General features: G+C 33.5%; 1 protein-coding gene and 1 long non-coding RNA gene across 5 annotated transcripts in view; both read left to right on the top strand.

The window, feature by feature from the left end:
* LOC119645097 (uncharacterized protein DDB_G0283357) overlaps positions 1-25,577 on the top strand; it is a 678,949-nt gene that overhangs the window by 144,121 nt on the left and 509,251 nt on the right. For all 4 annotated transcript variants that reach the window (XM_038045002.1, XM_038044999.1, XM_038045000.1 and 1 more), the window contains exon 4: positions 6,637-7,119. In XM_038045002.1, the coding sequence (XP_037900930.1) occupies positions 6,637-7,119 (483 nt within the window). The remainder of the gene's footprint in view (positions 1-6,636; positions 7,120-25,577) is intronic.
* LOC119645098 lies at positions 19,512-24,187 on the top strand. Its single transcript, XR_005248614.1, has 2 exons — positions 19,512-19,885; positions 24,124-24,187. It is a non-coding gene; the product is annotated as an uncharacterized LOC119645098 (long non-coding RNA).

Here is a 25,577-nt window from a genome sequence, read left to right as displayed (position 1 = left end):
GTTCATACAAACGAACCGGGGCTATGTATAGAATTCGCAAAAGTTTCGTTTGCTATTCCACGTAAAAGATTGTTACAATCTTCAGAGCGTCTAATGCTACAAAGTATGCGACAATTTTATTCGCTCTGTATAGTTAGTTTAGGACTCAGCTAAAAGAGATTACTTTTAGTAGGTTCTTGTTATTGAAATGAAAATCTTCAATTTGAAGCAAGTCGTGTGAGTTATGAACATTTTTAATTATTGCAATTATCAAAATTATGGTCATTCGCATAGCCAGTACAGGGAAAAGCTTTGTGTCCACCCTTGTGTTGCCACACTCGTCAAGCTGAGTTCGTAAATTGGGCATATGCGCTCAAGGGATTGAAGAACAACTATGAATAAAAAGCTACGACCATATAATTTGTAACCACACACGATTAATAATATAGGGAAAAAAGGTGAAGTCTTTCCATTTTTTCCGTAGACGTGTCACCATCTTGCATTTTTCCTTCAGAAGATTGCCAACTAAATCAGCCCAATCTAATCACATGCACGGACTTTAGCTCGTACAACTGTCTCCAGTATGCTGGAAAATCAGTAAATATACGTCGAAATGTATAAGTAATGTGGAGTACGAGATAAGTTCGCCGTAATCAATAAATGAATCTTCGCGTTTTCTTGCATACGAATATCAAATGCAAGATAGTCGTGGATATCAGTAGATACTGTGTCAATAAACCTTTTTCAGAGTCTTTTTTTTTTCTGAAAACGCAAAACCATTTCGCTGCGCATCGAGAGAATACAGCAAACGGGAGTATGTGCGGAAATTGGTGAGCAAAAATTCATTCCAAGGCAGTCGTTCACTCTCCCGATATCGATAGGAAAAAAAGTTGGCACTAACTGATTTCAAATGGCCATTGGCTGATTTAAAAGATTGTTGTTAATGTCAATGGTAATCAGTCAGTCTGCAGTCGCAATGTTTGTAAATTTTAACAAGAGCTGTCAGCGTACAAAATCGCGGTGATCAGCGAACCGTTTCATGGTATTTCACGCTTGTAATTTATTCTATACCCTCCAGCACTTCTTCTGCCGGGCTTGTGCCTCTTTATGGAACACCCAGAAGAAGTCAATTTTCTGAATTAATTTGGCTTGGGGGTCTCTACTCATCCAGCTGTTGTCTGTCCGTGTAATCTTGTGTTCATCATGCAGAGATGTTTCGAGAAAATTTAGTACGCCGTTGTATTTTGTCTCAAGGGCGAACTTCTTCGACTCTTCCACCTATAATGCCTTATTTTAAAAATTACTGCGTAATAGTATTTCGATTTCGATAATTAAATTTTTTCAACTTCCGCGGGTACAACTACTCTTCCTACAAAAGGACAGACAACCTTTGTGCATCAAAATGGTCTCATTTTGGATGTCGTATAGTGAAAATCTAACCAAGATAATGACTTGTTGTATAAGCTAACAGTGCTAAGTTTCGGTCTCGGAGTCCAATCGTTCGAAGAGTTCTCATGAAACAACATTCAATTTCTTTGGAAAAATAGTTGCGTAAAATTTTTCCATTTTGCCAAATTTGAAGCAATTTTAGTTCTGGACTCCGCCCCCTGCACGGGCTCGGATGAAATGTATGCGCCTTTACATCGAAACAAAGCAGCATTTGTAATATTAGGCGAAGTGGTTAACGATATCTAATGGGTGGCCTTGTTTGACTACAGTGCTCTTGTACGGTTCTTTTCAAACTTCATGTATATTGTAAAAAATCCTTCCGTCTTTATTGACTTTACTATCCCAAGGAATTTTCAATTAACCTATTTCAACGTTTTATCATTAAGGACGTATGTTGTAAATGCAATGAGAAGCGTTTTCAAATTGTATATCATGAAACGATTTAATTTCTATTCTCTTCCGCTACTTATAACGTCGTCATCAAGTCAGCCAGCATCAATCTTCAGCTAGTTAGTGTCTTTCAATTAACTGAAAATTTGTTAATAATAAATTTCCTCTCAATTTATGTCAGAAATCGAAAATTATTCTCTCTATCTTACCTTTTCCTCAATTCTATGCACAGTCAACTATACCAAGAGATTTTAGGTAATTAACCCGAATATGAAGTGTAGTAGGATAGCAGTAGTGGGCGTAGTATGTAAGAAATTATAGGCAAATTATTTCGTAAATACCTTCAAGGGACAAAAGTACGTAACAGAGAAAGTAGTTAAAATTATTGTGTTTATTTTGTCATATATACGAACAAAATGAAGTTGATCCGTCTCAGTTTGATTGACAGGTAACAACACTCAAGTGCAACAAAAATAATTGAAATATTTTTCAAGATTACTTTCTCTTCGGATGTAAATCATGTTAGGGGAGAAGAAATTTTTGAGGAAATTTCTGAAAGTGTTTCTTTTGGCATTTATGGGAACTAAATTGCCAAAGAATTTGCTCAAAACGAAAAATGCACATACCTGCACACATACACAATTAGTAAAATGAAAGCAAGTTTTTTTTTGTTTTTTTTCTAATACTTTCCTGTCCTCTGTATATAACCCAATTTGCATAAGAGGTCAATTATTGTAACTGAAGTGAAAAGAGAAATAAAATATATTTGACCTAAACAAGTGACCGACATTCGAAAATGAAGGTAAACTCTGTCATTTCTTTGTGTAATGAAATATAAAACGAATTTCTATCAGAGGTTATTACAGGTGAAATTTTGAAATCACTAAAATGTATGAACACATGTAATAAATCCCCCCCTCCCCCAAAATACCGTGACTGAAACGTCAGACACACATGCATGCTTCTATATGCACAAGGCATACGTACATTAAGAGTGCTGGATAGGAAACATTGAGCCGAACAGCAGATAAGAAGGAGCTAAAGAGGAAGACCTTCAGTGAATTGCTGGCTTGATTAGATATTGCCTGATGATAACATGTATCTATATATGTATATATATATATATATATATATATGTACATCTATATCTCTATGTCTACGTATACATATTTGCGTATACGTTTATTTGGGTATGTATGTGTGTGTGTGTGTGTGTGTGTGTGCGTGTGTGTGTGGGTGTGTGTGTGTGTGTTTGTGTGTTATATGTATTAACAAAATTGAATAAAAAATCAATCTCCATTCTAGCATAATTTGATTTCTATCTCCTTTTTTCTATGCCATATATTCTCCACACACTTTTCTAGTTTCCCTGTGTGATTACTTGAAGTGTGTTGTCTTATGAACTGATGCCATTCTTGTATTTGCAGGAAAAGCCTGTAAAGTTATATTGATGTACGGCTATATGAGGCTTTCAAAGAGACTCATTAACAGTATTGATCGAACTTTATGATTAAACGAATTTAAACTGCAGTTTAAAACATATTTCTACGCAAATTTTTGCAAATATAAAATTTAAGTAATTTAATTAAAGCAAAAAAAGAAACCAAACTCATTTTGAGAACTATTGCCCGCCAAAGAAACAAAGTCCTTTCATTTAAATTTCTTTTCGTAAGTAAAGACAGCTTGTTGAGACCTACAGCCGCAAATGCAAAGTCGAGTATTTCTTAGTAGGATTGATTTGAAATCAACTATTAGCCCGTTTCAGCATGCCTTCCAAGAGGGCAGATCAATTGTGACGTAACATTTTAATATTTATTTGTCCGTGGCTCGCAAATGGAATTCGTATGCACATAGAATCGTGTAACTGATTTTTAAACTGCGAGTGTCTCATTTCCTTTCATGCTTTTCGAATTCGATAGGCTACCAAGGCAGCCACCTGTAATCCTTTCCATTTTTGTCCTGTATATCAATGATATCCCATCGGTGCTCAAGTCAAGTCATGTCCTTTTTCTTTAACTTCAAATTTGTCATGTAATTCATGTCCTAGAAATTCTTAACCTAAAAAAAAGCCTTCACTGCAGTTACTAACGAGTAACTCATTGATTCACATAAATTGAACAATAAACATGCTCTCACTGAATCAGGCATTTTTTCGATTATATATCATGCATAGAACTCTCCATAAATAAAGCCAAATCAGTACTAGGTCTTATGCTCCATAGAGCTAGACGATCCGTACCATATGCAATGGCCATACATGAGCTAAGTAACATCAATATTTGAATATGTTTCTATCGTACGGTCTAAACGTGAATTTTGTTCACCCAATAGAATTAGTTCTTTGAATTAGGATTAGGATCCATAAGTGCCGCCTTACGAAAACCAATCGTCACTGTTAGCCTTTGCTTCACTGAAGGAACGAAAGCTTATCGTGTGTATCTTCTTCTTAATTAACTTAACAAATGGTACAATTGACTCGATTATTACGGGAAATAAAGTTTCAGGTTTCTCACCATTCTCCGAGAAACTGAATTTTCCTAAAGCTTTACTAATATAGATATACCTTTGAACTCTTCAACACGGGCAGGTTTTTGCGCATATATCCGAATGACATTGCACTTTTAAAACACTATTGAATGAGCTCTCCTTAATGCGATCGCTTTTTTTCTGCCGCATAAAAGCAGGATAGAAGTGGGGAAAGAAAAAAAGAGCTAAATGTAATAACGACTTTTACGGCATGCTTGCAATGACTTAGGATTTGCCTCCTGACATGAATCTACACCAGGCCCGAGTACGCTTCTGTGCCGTATGTGTATGTATGTATGTATTTGTTATTCTTATATCTTTCTCAGTTTTCTTCGACTTGTAAAAGCTGACTTTAAGATATAAGAGATTTGAACAGCAGGAAGACGAGCAGATATCACTTAAAGGATAATTCAATTTAGGGCAGAATCGTAAAAGCGAGAAATTCGTGGTGGAAGAGACTGACGAACACTATTTTGTCGCTTGTTATTATACCGTAGTAGACATACTACTTCTCATCCCTATCCTCAGTAATCAGCTATGAAGGACGATCTAATTGACTAATTGAGTTCACAATGTATTATAGTTATAGAGATATTCACATCCTTTCGAACGTCATGTAACAAACTATTATTTAGCGAAGCAAAACAAATGAAACTTTCATTGAAATAGGTGCCGGTTGGGATCAAGGAAATCGACCGTCGACTTTGTTTGCTTTTCTTAACTGAATATTGTCACAGCCGGGCATATCCCGTGTCTTGCATGATATACGGAATGGGGTGCAGGGCGAAACCACTGACCTGTGATAATGAATACCCGTGCTTAGGAGAGAAAGCGGATTATCGAGCAAGCACACACTAACTCTACATAGGTATATGTATATATGCAACCCATAGTTAATTTTACAAGCTATTATACGTTCCGTTTTCCCGAATTTCGGCAAAAAAATAGGTTCAAAGTAGAGGCGCATTAAGAAAATCCAAAAAATTTCGTACTGATCGAAAAACCGCCTCATTTTTCATTCACTTGAAGCGACTGCTGAAGTAATTATGAAATTGATGTAAAAAGTGTATTTTTTGCATCACAGTAGTCCATATGGAAAATTTAAACAATGGAAATTAAGGTAAATCTCTCAGCAAAAACGAAGAATAATATAAAAAAAATAAAAAAAAAAAAATGAAAAATTGAAAATTATTATTCAGAAAAGCAAGTGTTGATAATTCACACCAAAAACATGCATAATTAATAACCCAACGAAAAGCGGAGACAGAGAAGAAGATTTACTTTAGAAGTAGAATAAACCAGCAATGAGGAGAAAGCCGCGTACATACGTAACTGCATAGTTATTGGGATGAGAAAGCCGCAATAAAGACACACAGAATGAGAGCAACAAAAGGGATAGCAGCACGACAGTGAGACAGCCAAGCGAACAGACAAAGAATACACAATTGTAAATGCGGTAAATGTTAGCAAAATTTATCAGCGCGAAGGAGTTAGAGAATGTAGGTTGTGTTTTAGGTTTTTTTTTTTTTTTTTTTTTTTTTTTTGTGGATATATTTACAACTTCATTAGACCAGCTTCCGCATAATCATTTCCGTTTCAGTAAAATGCATACATATATATACATATATAAATATACATATATATATATATATATATATATATATATATAAACATGCACATACACGCATACACAGAAAGAGACGTTAACTTACACACCTATTTACAGGTATTACGGCTCGAAAATGAGAAGAGAACCCTTTTCATTGGTAATTTTATGAAAATTTTTGAACGAGTTTGAAGGAACGCAAAACATATTCATAATTCATGTGTGAAAATCAACAAAAGGCCCGCCCGACACAAATCCTTCTTATAACAACAAATAAAGAAATGCTTGAATACGTAGGTAGGGAGAATGAAAGAGGTTTTGTTTTCATTTTCATTTTCGTTTTCGTTGTTGTTATTGTCGTTGCCATTGCCGTTGCTGATGTTGCTTTCCTTCTTCCTATATACATATACATATATATATATATATGTGTGTGTATAATTCAAAATGATTTAATTGAAGCCTCATTTACATATTTATGATGATTTATGGGAGGCATCGAAGGAAGGAGGAAGAGAGCACGTGTGTGTTTAAATAAAAGGGTCATAAAAATCGCTTTCTCTCTTTTTATGTCTAATATTTCATACACTTTTATATATGGCTAACTAAATTAGCCCGTTAAGCACACAGGTGTATGAAACGAAGAAATTAATCAAATTAACGTTTTATGTTTATTTCATGCATTTTAGGTAAATCACGTCATTTCCTGGTTAATGGCTTTAGCTCTAATTTTGCACAACAGCAACAGCAACAACAACAACAGCAACAGCAACAGCAACAACAACAACAACAACAGCAAACTACCAGCGATACACGTAACATATACAATAATCCATACACACCGAATACGGGAGTAACGCAACAGCAACAACAACACCAACAGCAGCAGTCAACAGCAGCACAGCAATATCGTCAACAGCAGCAATTAACACAACAACATATTTATAAAACTAACAATCAATACGATTACACTACAACCAATACTACGAACGATAATACACAACAACAGCAGCAGCAGCAACAACAACAACAACAACAACAACAACAGCACCAGCATCAGCTACAGCATCAACAGCAACAGGCTTCAGTTATATTAAGTGGCGTTGGCGGTGGCGGCAGTAATTCCTGCAATACAACGGACGCGGAAAACGCCTTTCTTAATCATAATAACGGTAAGTGTTTATTCATTATTTATTTTCTCTCTTCATTTTATTTATTTATGGAAATCTTTCCGCGCGAAAGGCAGAAAACATCTAGAAACCAGATATAAAAATGAAAAGAAAATGAAGAAAAACGTGCATGAGGTTTTAATAAATTTTTCTGGTTTTCTTCGAAATGGGTTGCGAGGCCGCCCCATGCATGCACATCCTTTAAAGGTCTCTTTATTGAAAATGTTATTTTTTTTAATTCAATTTTCTTTTATACCATTTTGTCTATTAATCAACCTCATCTGCTGTTTTAAACCAACGTAACAGATTGTTAGGAAATATTATACGGATGGTTACCCGTACTCTAATAAATCTTCTCAATATCTTTTAATGTTTTTCGCACTAGACATTTTTACATACGTCACAGAAGGTGTTAATATTGCGTCTAAGTATAATGCCATACCGAAATTTTATTACAGTTCGTTTGCCACGTTCGTTCTTACGCTGGCCTATAAATCAACGAAATGCCACGTTATACATAAAATGAAAGGTCAAGTATTTAAAATGATATTCTCTGAGATCTGAGACACAACATCTTACACAGAGTTTAGTTAAATGCCAGCTTAATCAGCCAGCGCCACTTTGCTTTCTTCGACATTTCTCTGGTCCGAATAAATCCTTTCGAATGGACGGACGTCTTTGACTGCAAAATAAAGTTGGGATATGAAGGCCTTTTTTAATGCACAACATAATGCTATAAGTCACGCCCAACGCTTGTAATATAAGTCATTTGGGTAATTTTGTTGAGGAGATTTTCATCTTGCCGCAAGCACTGCTTTCTAGTGGGTCAGTCACTAACTAATTTGTCGAGCGCGTTCAACGCTAGAAATTGTTCATAATTTCAGCAACAAAACCAATCGATAGTTTCAGGATTTTTGCTAGCAGCAGAAGCAAACAAAGTTTATGTATCGATGTCGCTCAATTGGACAAAACATCAGGTAGTTAAATTATGGTGAAGAATAGTTCAGGAAAGACTTGATGCGGAGGATTCTGTTAAGAAAAAGCTAGACGGGACGTACCTCAGTTATTTCGCAAAAATTGTTCGCGGCTTGTGTGGAAGTTACACTCGGCCCTAAAAGTTTTAATAAAACACTTAAAACATTTATTTTTTATTTAAAGGGTTTTTTTTTTTTGATATTTTGTTTGTACTTTTGCAGACAAAATTTGCTCAATCAATCGAGTGATCGGTATATTGATAACAACACAAAACTTCAAAATTGCGACTGTTCTTATATTTCTTTACATCACGTGCTGTACAGCGAACATGAAGTTTGTACGGATGGACTTTACATGGGCCCACTTTTTATTATGTCAATCGATTCAGAGTCATGTTTAAAATACACATGAGTTTTATTGTTTATCTGTCCCTATCTCCATCTGTTTACCTGATGCCTGTCGATGTTTTTTTATGTTCAACCTCGCAGTAGCAGAAGTTTTTTTTTCTTGATCCAACACTTGGGCGATGATCGGAAGCAAGCGGTAAAAGGAAAAGATGGAGGTTAAGAGGGATAGTTGAGGCATAGTTGAACAAAAGCACACACCGATCGTAGCTAAGGTATGTCCAAATGCAATGGGAATTAAACCCATATTTGCCAACTTGACAAGTCGCGCTTCTGAGTTAGTTAATTGTACGGCAGAATGTGGTAATTGTCAATAGATTGTGGGGGAATAAGTTGCAAGAAGTCCAAAGAAACTAATTTGGAAACGATCTTATTTATGAGCAGTCGCCATGTAACGGCTTAACTTGTTAAAATCATTGTATAAAATAGAAAAAAAGTAGTAGTAGTAGTAGTAGTAGTAGTAGTAGTAAAGAGTAGTAGTAAACCCGTTAATGCACCTATTATACCTCCCATCATACAAGATGCTCCTGAAAAATGTGCACTTTTATGTGAAAATGAGACGTCCATTTTGGTACTTTATCAGGGCGTTGGTGATAGTAATCTCAGGTATATAATGGTTAGCCTTGACCGACGATTACATTCTGACTTGTTTGATATGAAAAGAAATTGCTGTCATTGATAAGTGCCACTGAGAGTGTCCACTGATTCAAGGAAAATGGGTGAACTCTCCTTGATTTAATATATAAATGCATTTCGCACTTGAGTCTATGAAAAATCCACTTGTATGCAGATTGAACAGGAACTTAACATTAATTCATCAACACTATAAGGAATAAATCAATTTTTTGCTAATAATTTTTATATGTTAGGTTGTTCGGAAAGTCATTTAATTTTTGCTGGACAAAATGTAGGTGGATAAATATGTTATTGTGAAAGGTCGGACTCGGTAAATGTTTTTTTCCCAGCGATCTTACGAATTGTATTATTTGTCGGTTTGCATCAATTAATCTCTCTGTATTGTCTTCATCAAGTTCGTCAAGCGATCTTCTAGAACGAGATATAATGTTAATACCAAAATTGTAGAAACGAAATTTCGTAAACCAGTTGCATGTTAAAAAAAGTAAAATATGCCGAAGTTTATTGCATTCGACTTTCTATAGCTGATAAGGCATCAAACCAAACCTACTCTGCACAATCAAACAAATCTTTTCAAAATCAAGTTTTGCAAAGGCTATGTTGGTTGTTAAAATATGTAACGAAAGTGCGACTATTGGGAAGAAAGCCGAAATGACTTCCCAAACAATCTAATTTATGCGTATTGATATGTTATTAAGCATAAAATGAACGAATGTTATTGGAAGTGTTCTTTTATAGACTGTTTTTTACTGTCACGCTACTTAGGCTTTCTTTACAAAAGTGGATGGTGGGTTTGTTTGTTGTATCACTTTAGTTTCAATAATGCTGTGTACTTATTATGGCCATCAGTTGCCTATAGGTGACCTTTTTTTTTTTTTTTTTTTTTTTTTTTTTTTATTATTATTATTATTGCATTAAGATGAAGACTCAATCGAAAAGTTGCTTGATGGCCCTTATCTCGAGTTTGACTTCAATTCGTATTTTATTTCAGTAATTAAGTTAAATTTTATGTAATGTTTCCGTTATATTTTACGTAAACAAGAGTTACTAGAGCAAAACTTGTTTTGCTACTACTAAGAAAAAAAGATAAAAAACGTTAACTAAGCCAGCAATGTAAAAATTGCTGACTACACGGCTTTTTTTCCTTTTTTTTTTTCTTCTAGTCTTTATAAAGTCAAGCCCATATTATTTATTAAAGGGGTAAAATAAAAAAAAAAAATAAATAAAAATAAATAAAAAGAAGAAAAATAGTAATATAATAGTAGGATTTTAGGCGCTGCAAACAGAACAATCACGATAATGATAATGTGTATCACTAGAATATATGGATGTTTTTATTATCATTTTTTTCCCTTTACATCACACAAGGAAACTGCATTATGCAATTGCTAGAGTTTGCACACACGGAGTAAATGGCAAAAAACTTCAAATAGATAGACAAGTGTAGATATTGCCGAAGTAGACTAAAAGTCTACAAACAATTTGCCTCATTTTTTCCCCTTCCATCTACTTTAGCTGCCTTTTAATAAGCAGGCAAAGAAATAAAAATGCCAATAAATTTTCGTGTAGGTGGCTTTTAAAGTGTTTTTCTTTTTTCGTCCTTTTTCGTTTTTGAAAAAGTCAATGAAGCTTGAATTGACTTTGTTTTCTTCGACTAGGCAAAAAGGATTGTTTAGTTTGTTTTTTGATGAAAAAAAACATTATTTTAATTTCATAATATAAAAAAGTTTTTCCTAAATCATTCATATGTTTATAAAGTTTAATGAAGTTAAACGTAAATATTTGCATAAGGATTTACAATTGGAAATTGAAGATAACACAGCATACATATGTATGCGCACTCAGGTTTAGTAAATGACCCTCATACTCGATTTCTTACGTAAATAGCTGTCCGGACTCGAAAATTGTATATATACACACACACACATATATATATATATATATATTTATGCATTGTGTATATTTGTATGCATTTATTCATTATTTTGACATAAGTTAAGTTCATCAAATAACAAAAAGAAGGCAGACACGAGAAAAATCAAGGAGACAATTGGCAAGAAAAGGGTGAATTTCTTATACTTGCTGCGAGGATAAAATTGGCAAAAAGCCTAAAATTTTACAAAACTCGGTTGTTCTCCATCGATAAATTTATTATAGCCAAAACAAAGAGGCTTAAGTAAATACTAAACGAAAAAAAAAAAAAAAAAAAAAAACAAAACATTTTTACAAACACGCATACACTTGCCCGCACACCGACACATAAACATCAATATTTGATTGGTAAAAACCTTTACATTATTTTAGGCGTTTACTTTACGTCCACTCATACTATGATATCGTAGCCCTTTCAAATAGCTTGTACAATACTTTCAATTTGGATGTTTGTGATTTTCCTTTATTGGGATTTCGTTTATAAGATGGGTCAAATGTGATAAGTGTAACAAAGTTTACTGTTTAAGGATCGTTTGTTGGCTTTTCTGTCCATTCTCATCTGTAGAAAATACAAATAATGAACAAACAAATAAACAAACCCAACAAATACGAAACAACATGTGGACATACACATCAATTGATACATATCCACCCACAAACGCATACACACTTACCCGCACACATATAAGTATGTATACGCATATATTATAGACGATCCGTTACTCTATTTCTGACCATATGTGTTCATTTGTATTTATTGTTTTTATTTGTTTTTATTAAAGTTGGTCTTAATTTAAATAAAAAATATTTCCTTTAATTTTCCCATAAATATCGGTTAAAATGCTGCATATGACACTTCACTCGTAGTATATAAATTTATAGGATGGCATTCACCTATACGATAAGTATTCTTAAATTCGCGCGATTTTGAGATCGAAACATTTCAAAATTTTAACCCATTCCTACCATTACTTTACAAACTACAGCCGCTCTTGGTGACGGTAATTTTCTAATTCTGAAAGCAATGCAAAAAAAAAATATCTGTAGGGCAAACGAATTAAATTTCAATTAGTTTTCTTTTTACCACTACTAAAGCAAATTCGCTTTCCGTTTCCTTTGTCTAAAGGTTCTCAAATCTTTTAGCCTAATAGTTATTTAAGTGATTTATGACGTTCAAGAAATCAAAAGTTTCTTAAGCAGAAGGCGAAACCAGTGGCAAGGATCTCAATGATAAGGTTACGACTAATATACCCATTTAAATACCTTACCTTAGCCACAATAAGATTCGACTTTCGTAAAGATTCGACCTGTAAAAGACCAAACAAAAAAAAAAGAGTTCCTTGGGATAGAAGGAACGTTACTTAAGTAATGGTATTTGAGGCGGCTTGAAGTATCAGAAAAGAAAATATTTTATGTAAAACAATACTAAAAAATAGCAACACTGCAACGTCTCTTTGGAAACATTTCTCGGTCGGGAATCTTTCTTAAAAGAAAGAAGAATCATTTAGCCTACAACCTAGTCCTATATCTGAAGGTATACGTAGGGGGTTTTAGAAGCATTGACTTTTGTGTAAATGACGAGTGATTAAGTGAAGAGGTACAATTTTCGACCAAAGGAGGAAGGCGTTCTTTTATTAATAAAAAAATGTTTAAATTAGCTAAACGATAAAATCCTACGTATGCTCTAGAGAATTAGTTTTAAAGATACAGTAGAAAATTCGAATGAAAAAAGCGAGGCTTGAAAGCTTTCAAATTGCTTTCAGCTTTGTATTCACCCAAGAGTTGTCACAGTGAAGCTATATTATCGCATCTTTGTTCGCAAACGGTTTTAAACGAACAGAAACGCTTTCTTAAATGATCTCTTAGTGTATTAGAAAAGTGAGAGATTAATGGGTAAGACATCAGACTATAACTTCTAGCAGCGGTTCTTTTCCGGAACAAGCACATTTTCTACAAGCTTGAAAGCACTTATTAAGCAAGAAAAGAAAAAAAGAGAATCGATCTATCAAATACTTCTCTGATCTACTTTTAACGCAAGTAAAGTTATATATGTAGCTTGCATCGATAGTCGTAGACTGTAGTCGTAAAAAATGTGTTACGATGGATAAGAAGCGATTAAAACGTTGACCATATCCCGATCTTCGACAAGTATTGCGGATATCTATTCAAGTTTTATGCAAGTGTGCTGCCAACTTGTATGCTTGTATGAGTTAGTAACGCGATGATTTTTTTTTTGTTCGGAAGCAAAAAATTTGTTTCTTCCAGTATTTAAAGTGTATTTAAATGTTTTTTTATGTAGGATAGAATGTCGGAAGCATAAGCGGACGGCATAAGCGAACGAGCACTGACAACAAAGGGCTTCGTCTAAAAAAAAGGTATTGACATTCGTCCATTTCTTCCGCTACTCTTTAATTATTAACGCGTACAAGCCTTTGTTGAAGAAGTTCGTCGATTATGAGTACATAAAAATCACGAATATCAAGTCCATGGCATGCTGGTTCTAATACTAAAGCGGTAAAGCATACTTGGTCGTAATCGTGGAGAGTGCGCGTTCCGTAAAGTCATAGCACTCACCGATTGGGCAAATAACCTCTAGGCTGCGGCCATCCTCTGTCATTCTCTCCTTCCTCACTTTTTCCCGATCTACTCCGTATTGCACGTATAGAAGACATTCCATGAGTAAATAAAAGAAAAAAAAAAAAAAAAAACTCCATGAATGGAAAATCAACTGTCTTCAGCAAAATATGAATGTGTAGGAAACTTCTTCGCCGTTTTTAAGGCTACAAGGGTTGAAGTCGAATTTAAAATGCGTGCTTAATCGAATGCGAATGGACTGGGGAACAGAATAAACGTTGTTCTTTACTCACCAAAGCATAAATTTCTTGTTCTTTGTAGATAGAAAATCTTGCTAAACTTAAAGCATTTCGGATAGAGCGCTAGCCACTATATAGTCCTTATATACGGAGCATTAATCCATCACTCGTCATCGACGTTGCCCTAGAACAATTTAAGGTCTATAAATCTCTTACCTTTCTAGACATTCGTGATATCGTTACACAAAGATTTGGAGGTTAATATAAAAAGGCGCTAGTAGTTAGTTTGACGAAGATGATTGAAAACGCTATAGAATGCATTAAATTAATCAAAGTTGGTTCTTTACCGAATATTTTATGATAGAAACATGCCTTACATGTCTTAATTTATTTCATATAAGCAATTATTGATATGTTAAGAAGATAAGTAACAAATCCTTTACTAAGTCCCGAGACTAAGTAAAAATAATCAATTTTACATTCTACACAACTGGGGGTGCAATTATATATAAAGTTTATGCGTATGTACGCCATAACAGGAAGAACTTGAGACAGATCCATTTTTTCTATTATGCTCGTTAAGTGAGAATCAGTTTTTCAATGGATCTACGTTCAAACGGTTCGCATCGGAGCACTTTTTCGATTACTTTCCGTATAGCGCCTTATTTTGAAAGATTAGTGAACGAATAACTTTATTAAATGAAGTGGCGTAGGGTATTTATTGATGGATTGTGCATTATTACGGTTTCTTTACTTGTTTTTGCTTCTCTCATATTTTCTTGTTTGGAAAATTTAACTTTATTCGTCAACGTAATCTTTCTCATGAGTGATACAGTCATTCAAACGCTCCTCTAACATTGTGATGACTTTTTATAGAACGGTCTGTCGCCATTTTTAAAATACGCTTCCGTTGTCGCAATAACGTCATTACTTCTTCAAGGAAAGAGATTACCCAACAGATGTTGGGCACTGTTGGCCAGACCGATGGTGTGAATTCATGCATTGACCAATCACGCAAGGGATTTGCCCATATATGTGTAATACAGCCACGATCGGGAAGACGTGAGGAAAGCGGAACAGTTGTGGAATGGCCGCAGTTTGGGAAGTTCATAGCAGAACGGTAAGTGTCTAGCTTTTACAAGCCAAGCACTCACGTTAGATACGACCAAATACGCTCGACTGCACTGACAGCTGAACTCGTGAACACTGACTTGGTAGCGGCGATTCTTATACACTCGGCAATGCATGAAAATTTTGTTAACGTCAGCTTAGTATCTTGCTGAAAAACAATTGGATCGTTTTCTGGTAATCTCTAGGTCCAAGCGAATCAAGAGCGCCATTCACTGCTCACCTTTGTCATTGTATAGAACTCCCTGCACATTCTAAAATACAGAGATGTTTATCTTGCGGATCGACTGGTGATTGCCGACTGCTTGGTCGTTTTACACGACTTCGAGCAGGCTCTTTCCACTCAAGGGATTGTCGATGCGATTCAGGCGTGCAGTGATGGAGGAATGATTGTTTCATTATAACCAAGTTATGAAAAATACCATTTATAATACATAGCGCACGTGTTCGATATGTTAATGCTTTAAAAATCAGATTGAAATATTCGCTTATAAATGTCTGTGTAAAATTCCTAAGTGGATTGGCTTTATATGATTAGGTAAGAAATTGAAAGGTTTTGTAGCGATTTAAATGGGTTTTCCATTTTTTCCCTTTGAATTGCATAAAGCAGCTATAAAAGCTTAAACTATAATAGTTATTTGATTATATATATACTCATGAATATATATATATATATATATTTGTGTATATAGGTATCTATTAGTGAGACCAACTATAAAAATCTCTCCCTCTATAGATTGCATTATAGAAATGCATAAATGTTTTTACATGATGTTCGCAATGAGAAAGCAAAGCTTTTCCTTAACATTATAAATGCGGTTAAAAACATAAAAGCTTTAATATAAATATAAAATTTACAATTAAATTAAAATACAATTTTTTTAAATAATTAAACGTAATTGTGCAAAATATTTTAATTAATTAAAATTAAATTGAAGTCTTTAGCTTTCCATTTTTTCTATATAGAATAATTCAAATATTTTGTACTTAATATGCGAGAGCAAAAGCAAAAATACATTAAGAACATTACTCGTCTATTGCTGGGAGGAGGGTTGTTTTTACTTCTTCTGCAAATATTTTATATTTAGACAATATCTCGGCTGGCATCTGCTTATCTGAGATTTCGTTAAGTTTCCCCTTTTGCATTTTGTTTTTCGTGAGGGGAAATTTTTCGCAACATATATTTACCCCTTGTGCAGACGAGGTGCCGCGATATGCCGCGATGTGTTCCCCTTCTGCAGAAATTTGTAAGAGAATTTGCAGTAAAGCTAACAGCAAAGAATTTATGAAACATATTATTACTCTTAATGTTAATTGTTTAGCGGCTTAGCAATGAGCGTTGTATGTGCCCTCAAAAGCACCCGCTACCTTATATGCTAGCCTCTTGAATATGCTTACGTTTAAACAAATGAAATAATAATTAAGGGATTTTATAACGATTCACGTAAAAAATTTCAAGACAGAAAACAGACAGTTCGACATGCGACTTGGGTTTAATGCTTTAATATGCACTACGGATACTTGCTTGATTTGATTGACGAGTGAGTGAGCGAAGATACCGATTGGTTAATGTATCATATACTTTCTATATATAAATGCACATACATATTTTAGATTATATATTTATATGATTGAGCAACGCTTTGCAGAAAAGTCCATTCACCGGACGTATCGCTCATATAACATATCATATATTTCGTGTCTCGTATATCGTATGTATTTCAAATTATATTTTGCATATTTCTCCTTTATTACGGATTTTTTTGCTTTTGTCTTAATACACAAATACTAGATCCAATTTAATGTTCGCTTAAAAGGATCGGCTTACATGTTGTGGTTTACCCATTACGCATTAATAGCTAAGTAGGCAAAGGATCGCGAATAACAACTCAATGGTCGCGGGCTTACATATCAAGTCCGGTAGAGTCTTTGATATGATCAAAGTTATCCGGCAGCCCTTAAATCCACACTTTGTGAACTTATTTGCAAAACATATAGACAATGGATAATTAAGTAAATAAATATTGTGGTCGTTATCGTGACCTCAGTACACATAATCGGAAATTTCGAGTCAAATGCATTGCAGATCTTTCATATCTAGTGCACATTTAGTGCAGATTGCAAGAGATTTTACAAAATCATTAAAAGTTAAAAGTCGGAAACCACTTAAACACTCTATGCCTTTTCAGTAACTTCCGTACGTTTATTGTTAATCGCGTTTCAGCACACACCTCATCCATCGTATACAAATGATAATCGAATCACAAAATATACCATGAGAAAATTTATCGGCTCCAATTAATTGATTGTAGGTTGTACGATACGATAATTAGTTTGCAACAGATCTTCATTTGAATTGATCTCAGACTCGATTTTTTCATTATATCTTGATTTTTATGTTTAATTATTGAGCAAAAGAGACTAAACACTTGTATATTATGATTAAAATCAATTAATTATTTTACATATTATTTTTTTTTTTTTCAATCACCTTTCCTCCTATTCTCCATCAATTGTTGTGTTTCATGGGAGTCTTGAGAATTTGGCAGCAAGAAATCATTTAAGTCGTTTTTTAAGAACTTCCCGGACAGTGCATAGCGATAGGAACTTTTCTGACTTAGTCCACTTTTCACTTTAGCAGCCTTTTCGACTCACTATCGGGCAAGTTCGTTAAAACGCTTCAATCAAGCCGTAATGCCAACTTTGACTTTTACACTGGTCTGACAATTACCGCTTGTCGAGCTTGTGTAGGTCTCGTTTCTAATTCTGCTTGCTTTTGAAAATAGACTTAGATAGAACTAAGACTTTAGCAGGATGCATATCATCCCCAGAGTTAAAAGTTCGTTTGACTCTTCTTCGGAATTTACTATTGATGCTAAAAACCCTCTACCTAAACAATGTTTGCGTGTCTTTATAGCAAGTTAAGAACAATTTTTAACATAACGATTCACTATATATATATACAATACATATAAATTACATATATAAATTACATATAAATTACAATGTGCTTTTTATTAAAACGGATTTCTCGATACGAAAAATAAGTTACGGCAGGCTCTCCACTTAAATCCACGTCGTAATAGGTTGAAATAAAGAGAAAACTTTTTATAGTTGTAAAACGTACTATAACAATGGCTTTATGTAAGCTTCGGATTTTAATAGTAAATGTGTTTCCTCAAGTGAACCTAAAAGCTTTTGATAGTACGATTGAAATACTAACTAAAATTAATACAATAATTATGGCACCTATGGTTTGCTAAAGCTTAGAGAAAGCTACATAGCCGTACATTAAAATTTAACATAAAAGTTCCATGTTACCTAAAAGCTTAAAGGGCTTTTAAGCACTAAAACGTGTTCATGCATACAGCAATCTGCAAAAATAATGCAAAAAGACTTAGATAAATTGATACATTTTTCACGGAGCAGAGCAAGTTTGAGAGAACATGATATAAATGTGAGAAAGATAGAGCGAGAGAGAAAAAACAGAGAGACAAAGATACAGAGAGTACGAAAAATTGAGATATCAAATCTTATAAATTGCTCTCGTTGAACCCATACTTCCTCTTTTCTCATTTTCTCGCACGCTCCTCTTATCTCTCTCTCTCTCTATTTCTCTTTTACTCTCTCTAACTGTCTCTCTTCATCATTCTCCCTCACTGATTAGGGCAATAAACAAAGCAATTTCTGCAAACTGCCGTAGGGCATTTTTTTATTTGCTTTTTAGGGGCTCAGTACAAAAAAGGAAAAAAAAATCCAAAACAAAAAATGTGTAGCAAAGCATACCCTTAGGAGAAGTTTATTTGAAAATTTCATCATGTGGCTTTAACCGTATTCCAAGTGGTATTGTTCGCTGCAAAATGTGTGGAGACCCTGAATTCTTGTTTTTTACCCTAGAGTATAGAAATTTCCGTCCCAAACAATGAGCGACTTTGGGAGCATAATGAGCAGTGATGATTATTATATAGGGGCTTAGATAGATATTTGCTGCAAACGCACAACAGTTGTACGACGACATGTGTATACATGCTATTATTGAGGCCGCTCTTAATGTAAATGTTATATGTGTGCCATGCAATTCTCTAACAGCTTTTGTTGTTGCCTTTTTTTGCTGTTATTATTATTGTTGTTGTTGGTAGGTAAGTCGGTTGCTTGCTTGCTTGCTAACTTGCTTGGTCGCTTGACTTCTTTTTTGTTAATGCAGCTGATGCGTCTGGCTGTTGCTGTTGCTGTTGCTTCCGCTGCTGCTTCTGCCGCTACGGCTGCTGTTGCTGCCGTTTCTGTTTCTGTTTCGTTTCGCACTGTATGATACTGTGATGTATACATTAACGATGAGGTGTTTTAAGTAAAATGTTGTTTGCTTGCATCCTTTATGGCTTTTCAGGCTAACATAAAATTTTTAGTCTACAACGAGAAGAGTTTACCGTGTGTCCGTTTGCTTCTTTTTTTTTCTGTTATTTAAAGAACGCCGAAAGTAAATAAAATAATAATAATAATAATAATAATTATTTATATATTAAAAAAAAATGAATGAATAAATAAATAAAAAAAATTTAATAAAACAAAATTTTGTACAATGCTTTTTCCATACGTATGTATATTCATACTCGTCACAATTGTTCATGTGCATTAATTAGAAATATTTAAGAAAAATTAATAAATAAATAAATAAATTCATTAACAGAAATTGCAATAGTTTACCCAAAGTAAAAAGGAAAGAAATATTAAAATAGAATAAAATTTTATTTTAAACAGATTTCAAAATAAATGAAATAATAAAGATTTCCTTAAAAAGTTCGTATGAGTTCGTGTGCTGTGTAAAATTATTATAATAATTGTTAAAAATTATATTTAAAGCATTGTAACAAAGCAGCAGCAATGGTTTGCCCACATGCTTCTTGTGTTTATGTTATTATATGACCTTCACAGCTTGCTTAACAACTTAAGCATATGTGTTGCTTTACACCATAATCTTGTTTTTATATACATATGTATGTACATATCTATATATATATATGTATATATATATATATATCCAACGCATATATTTTTCTTGCGTTTTTTTCCTTCGTTTCTCTTTTGTTCGCATTTTCGTAGGCTATTTACAATTACTTCTTTGTTGTTCATATTGAGTGTTAAAGGAAATAAAAAGGAAAACAGTTTTAACGTAATTTTAATGTTTGTAGATAAAACACACACACACACACACACACATTCATACATACATATATACATACACGCGTACAAATACATAAACCGTAATAAAAGAAAAGAAAATGAATTCCATTCCATTTCAATGACCGTTGAACGTTACATTAATCGCTAAAGAAAAATACAAAAAATTATATAAAGTTCTTCTTGTAACTTATTGAAAAGCTATTAAAGTTTATTATAATTCACTTAACACTAAGTTAGCGAAAGAACTTTTATTGTCAATTTGAATAAATTTATATAAATGATAAAATTCAAAGTAAGAGCCGGTAAATCAGATAATTGTCATTACTTTGCTTCTCGCATTACAAGCAAATGCTGTCGTGATTGCGAAGTAGAAATATGCACATGATAATCGATCTTCGTTATCTAAAAGACAGCTAAGCTGCATTCTCATAACATTGAATATTCGAAATGCATTCTCTTTAATTCCTACGCGTGATAATTTTGTTGCGGATACTTTTAAATACAATTCAGTAACAAAAACTACAAAGTAACAAAGTTGTCAGGCAATTCTTAGGAAACTGCAACAAAAATAATTCAAACGTTGCATGAATTAACTTGACAAAAAAAAAAAAAAAAAAAAAACACTTGACCTATCCCTTAGGAGAAGCCCATATCAGGTCCTTATTGCATTTAAATCTTCATATAAAAAATATACTAAGTAAAGAGTTTTCAACGTAATCTTACATAAGGTCAACACTGGGAAATCTCGAACTGAAAGAACGTCGACTTGCTTATTAGAACAATCCAATACTTGGAAAAATGTTTCCTTTTAAGAAAGAAAAAAATAAAATAAATAATTAAATAAATAGGATCGATAGTTGCAAATGTCGATTTTTTTCAGATGCTGATACAACATGAAAATTCTCATAGAAAAAAATGCAAAAAAATTTTAAAAAGGGAAAAAAAAAAAAAAAAAAAAAAAAAGGAAACATTGCCTACTTTTCATAGCTCTTTTAAAAGAAAAAATGTTGTCCACCGCTTCCAAATCTTATCTTCACCAGTTGACTGTGAATGACGAGTATACACGTCGTGATCCGTTCATTCGTCTTTATCGGATTTCCTCCTAAAATTTTATCATTATAAATGTGTACTTGCAGTAATAATGTAGTTTAGAAAATATTTTTGTCATTTTGTCAAAATGTTTCATTACAACCTAACAGTATACGCGTATATCACTAGATAGGTCGACACAGTTAATTGGTTAATAAGTGATCGGTCATTAAAAATTTGTTTTCTTCTTCAAAATTAACAAATAATCATAAAAAAGAAAAAGTTACAAGCGAAAGATTTTTCAAAACATTCTCAGAATGAATAAGTAAAATCAGTACAGTGGGCCTCGCTTCACTATGAAATACCCTAAAATACTTTGCTTTACACAATTGCCCATTAAACGACTTTTCAAAATAAGGCTTTATCTGGGGACTTATCGAAAAAGTGATCCGATCCGATTCATTTTTAGTAGCTCTCGTCCTTGGGCCACAACATATCGATGTACCAAAGGTCATCAAATTATCGCAAAAATTCCAGGCTGTAGCTTGATCCTAAGAAAATAAGACAGACGGACACGCTTAGGCACAAAAGAAGGTCACTTTATTTTCAGACCCTATATCCGCACAAACGTAATATAACCTCGCACTGCAAGTGTAATAGGGTACAATTAGTTGTACTCTCTTAAAAGAGAAAATGCAGCTAAAATTTATAAGCCCTTTAAATAAATTGACAATTAAATGACATATTTTTTATTATTGCTAATGTCTTATAATTCAGTGCGCACATCAGACATGAAGCGATAACACTTGGCTACTAGCAATAGCTTAGTTCTTGGTTTGCAGTGACGAAGGAATATAATGCGTTTCAAAATGTGATCAATAACTATTTTACTATATACTAAATTATCTAGGGGGAAGGTGGCATATGTTCGCGTATATTAAAAAACGAACAAATATCGACATAATTGCCTGTCATTACTGACAATGTTAGACGAAAAGATCTTTATACGCCTCCTTACACTTAACCACGATTTAAATATATCTCTTATTAAATAGTTTACATTGAATGGCTTAAGAAGTTTTGTAAATAGTTGGGTAAAATTATTCAACCGATATTGGTTTAAATAATTTTCGAAATCAATTAGTTAAGTAGAGGTAACTATGGATCCTGTTTAAATAATTTAAGAATCCTTGCATCATTCTATTATGGAAAAGCTATAGTATAATACACCTAAGTGCCGTCGATAACGTACGTTGGTCTTTTCACTTTATGTTAATTATCATAATTGAAAACGTTGAGCATTTGTCTATAAAGATTATGGATAATTAACTAATAAAACGAGAAAGCAAAGTGAAAGAGATAAAGGTTTACAAAATTTTCAACCACAAACACAAATGCCAACATGCCAACGTTCACAATGATTTCGAAACATTGATATAGCTATGCACATAAAACTTTTTATTTTGTAAATAAACGCTAAAATGTACCGCTTGGAGGGCGGATTTATAGGGAGGACCTAAAGCGTTATCAGCGCTATACAAGAAAAGGTAAAACCGAAAAGCTTCAAAAGAGAAAAGAGCTGAACAGAAGAAACGGAAAAGGGGACGGAAAATATCAACTCTCACAGACAAAATACACGCACCCACACACACATACTCTTATTAGTTATTTATAACATTATTATATCCCATTTGATCACAATTACGTAATTACTTACAGTTCCGTTTGTATTTGTATTGTGTTTTCTTTATTTTTGTACTCGACTCCTCCTTCCCTATCGAAAATATATATATATATATATATATATGTATATTTGTATTTGTATTGATTCCTTCATTCGCTAGGAAAGTTATTATATTTAACACTTTCCTTGCCATTCGTGCACCGATTTCGGTACACGATAAGAATATCAATAATTTTAAACAAAATTGCTTTAGTTTTTGTGAATATAGGAGAGATTATACATTTTGAAAAGCCACGTGTAACGTTAACAGTACACGTTTCAAACAGAATTATAAAATCTCTAAACTTGGAAAGGGCTACAAAGGTCGATTATTTGTAAAAATGTCGAAGAGGAAATATTTGTTAAATAACGCTAAGTAAATTTTATACATTATATACATTGGCCTTTAGTCGCAAACAATTAATCAAAAATCTGTCTTTAACTGCATAACGAAGTAAAAATCGAATGTTTTAAGCGAATTCAACATATATACGTTAGATGTATTTCGGATTTCGAAAAAGAAGTTGGCAGCGAAAATGTAGTTGATTTCGAATTACATTGGGATTGTGGATGCGATATATGTAGTCGAACATCGAACCCGAAAATGTCAAAGTCTCGTCTTTAGCGCCATATACTTTGGGCGGTAGGAAGTGACAAATATCTTGTGTGAAGATCCTACTTGCGCCAAGAAATGAAAAGAGATACTTTCGAGATACTTATGAAATTCCTTGCACAGATGCCTTATAACGATTAGTCAGTCATTAAACAATAACAACAACAAAGACAAACCAAAATCTTTCCACCCTTTTTCTTTGCCAGAAAAAAATGTTTATTTTTATTTGACGGAATTTTATAAATACAATTTTTTCAACTTCTGTAGAAATTTTAGTTTTTCTTTAGCGTACGACACTGCACCTGCTTAGCACATAACTTAAACAATGATTCGGTAATTGCGATCGTATAAGAATTCTTGCGAAATTTCGCTACTGAATTATGCATAAACATAACATTTACGGGGAATGGCACCAAATGTGTTGAGTTTTTCGTACTTTTTATTTTTTTTATTTTTTCTCTTTTGTTTATTTGCTCATCTTAGCGAAACTCAATCAATTGCTATTAAGTCATAATTGCTGCTGTTACTGTTTACATGATCTGCTATGCTTTTAATTATCGAATAAAATTGAATCAGCCATAAGTGGATTAAAGACCACAAGGAAACAAAACGAAAGCAAAAAAAAAAGAGGAAAAAAAAAAAAAAAATGAAACAAAATACAAACAGAAAAAAAAAAAAGATGTGCTAACCAAATCGATGGTGAAAATTGAGTTGCTAATGTTGTTGCCTAAAAGGTTCTGCAAGCCATTAGTACTAGCAGCAGTAGTCATCATAGTGATGTTAGTAGTATTACTAGTATATGTAGTAGTAGCAACAATAAATTCGAATTGTAAATGTTTTCCGCGCTAATGGTTTTTTTGGCGATGTGTGTTCGTACATGTGTAAGCGGCCGTGCGTGCGTGCGTGCCTTAAACTAACTCGTAACAATTATACAAATATTATCACTCAGTCAATCATTCAACTCAATATTCAGTTACATCAGCCATCAGCCATCAGCCATCAGCGTAGTTAAATATCAAATAGTGCTCTCTATATAAGAACAATTTTTGTTTAAATACAATTAGATTGTATTTTCTATGGCACTATTATTGCATGTATATATAATATGCACGTATACATACATAAATGCTGTGTGCATTAACATTGTATAACAATGTGTGTGACATGAGGCAACTATAATACACCTACAATACAATACACTTTACAATCAAAATTACCAGAGAAGGAGACGTGAACGACAGCGATAACGACAACTACAACGGCGACGACGTGTTAAAGCAATAGCAAAAATTTTTGATTCATTCGTTCGCTGATTCACTTACCCATCCATTCATTTAATCATCCATTGATTCATTGTCGAAATTGCCCATTGTTAAATGTTGCCTATGGTCGAGTGGCAATTTGTACGCTTTCGTGTCCGGTTAAATGTACAATGAAACTGATAACGCAAAAGGTAAGTGAACGCCGATCACCGAATTCATAGCATATCAAGAATATAAAGCTTGTTGAAATTTTTTAACACCAATTTATATGAGTATGCATGTATGTATGTATATATGTATATATTGTAAAAGAGAAAATTCTTTTCTACAAGCATTTAGTCCCAACTACACCATAATTATATATCTGGGTTCTTATACCGGAAATTAGGCACATCTTGTCTTGACGACTATCAATCAATTATGATAAGTTTACTTAAGCCTATCCTTGTCTACAGACATTCGATAATATGCTGCGTGAACAAACTGTACTTGATGGTTGCGTTAATAACAATGATGATAATTCTTTAAATAGACACACGCGATATAGATATGCACTCACTATTTTACGAAATTTATTATCATACGGCATTTAATCGTTTATTCTTTCAAGTTAAGACACATGCACTACTAAATCTTATTTACTTATCAATATTGATTTATTTATTTTTTTGGTTTATTTACGCGTCCAATAAAGTCTACACTACTCGTTGTAGTAAAGTGTGTTGAGTACGTGCGGACATTTGCAGGACCTGGAACGACTTGCTATGC

The sequence above is a fragment of the Glossina fuscipes genome, unplaced genomic scaffold (assembly GCF_014805625.2).
Source record: "Glossina fuscipes isolate IAEA_lab_2018 unplaced genomic scaffold, Yale_Gfus_2 1, whole genome shotgun sequence".
Lineage (NCBI taxonomy): Eukaryota > Metazoa > Arthropoda > Insecta > Diptera > Glossinidae > Glossina > Glossina fuscipes.
The sequence above is the reverse complement of the archived record's forward strand: the minus strand, read 5'-3'. Positions and strand labels throughout refer to the sequence as shown.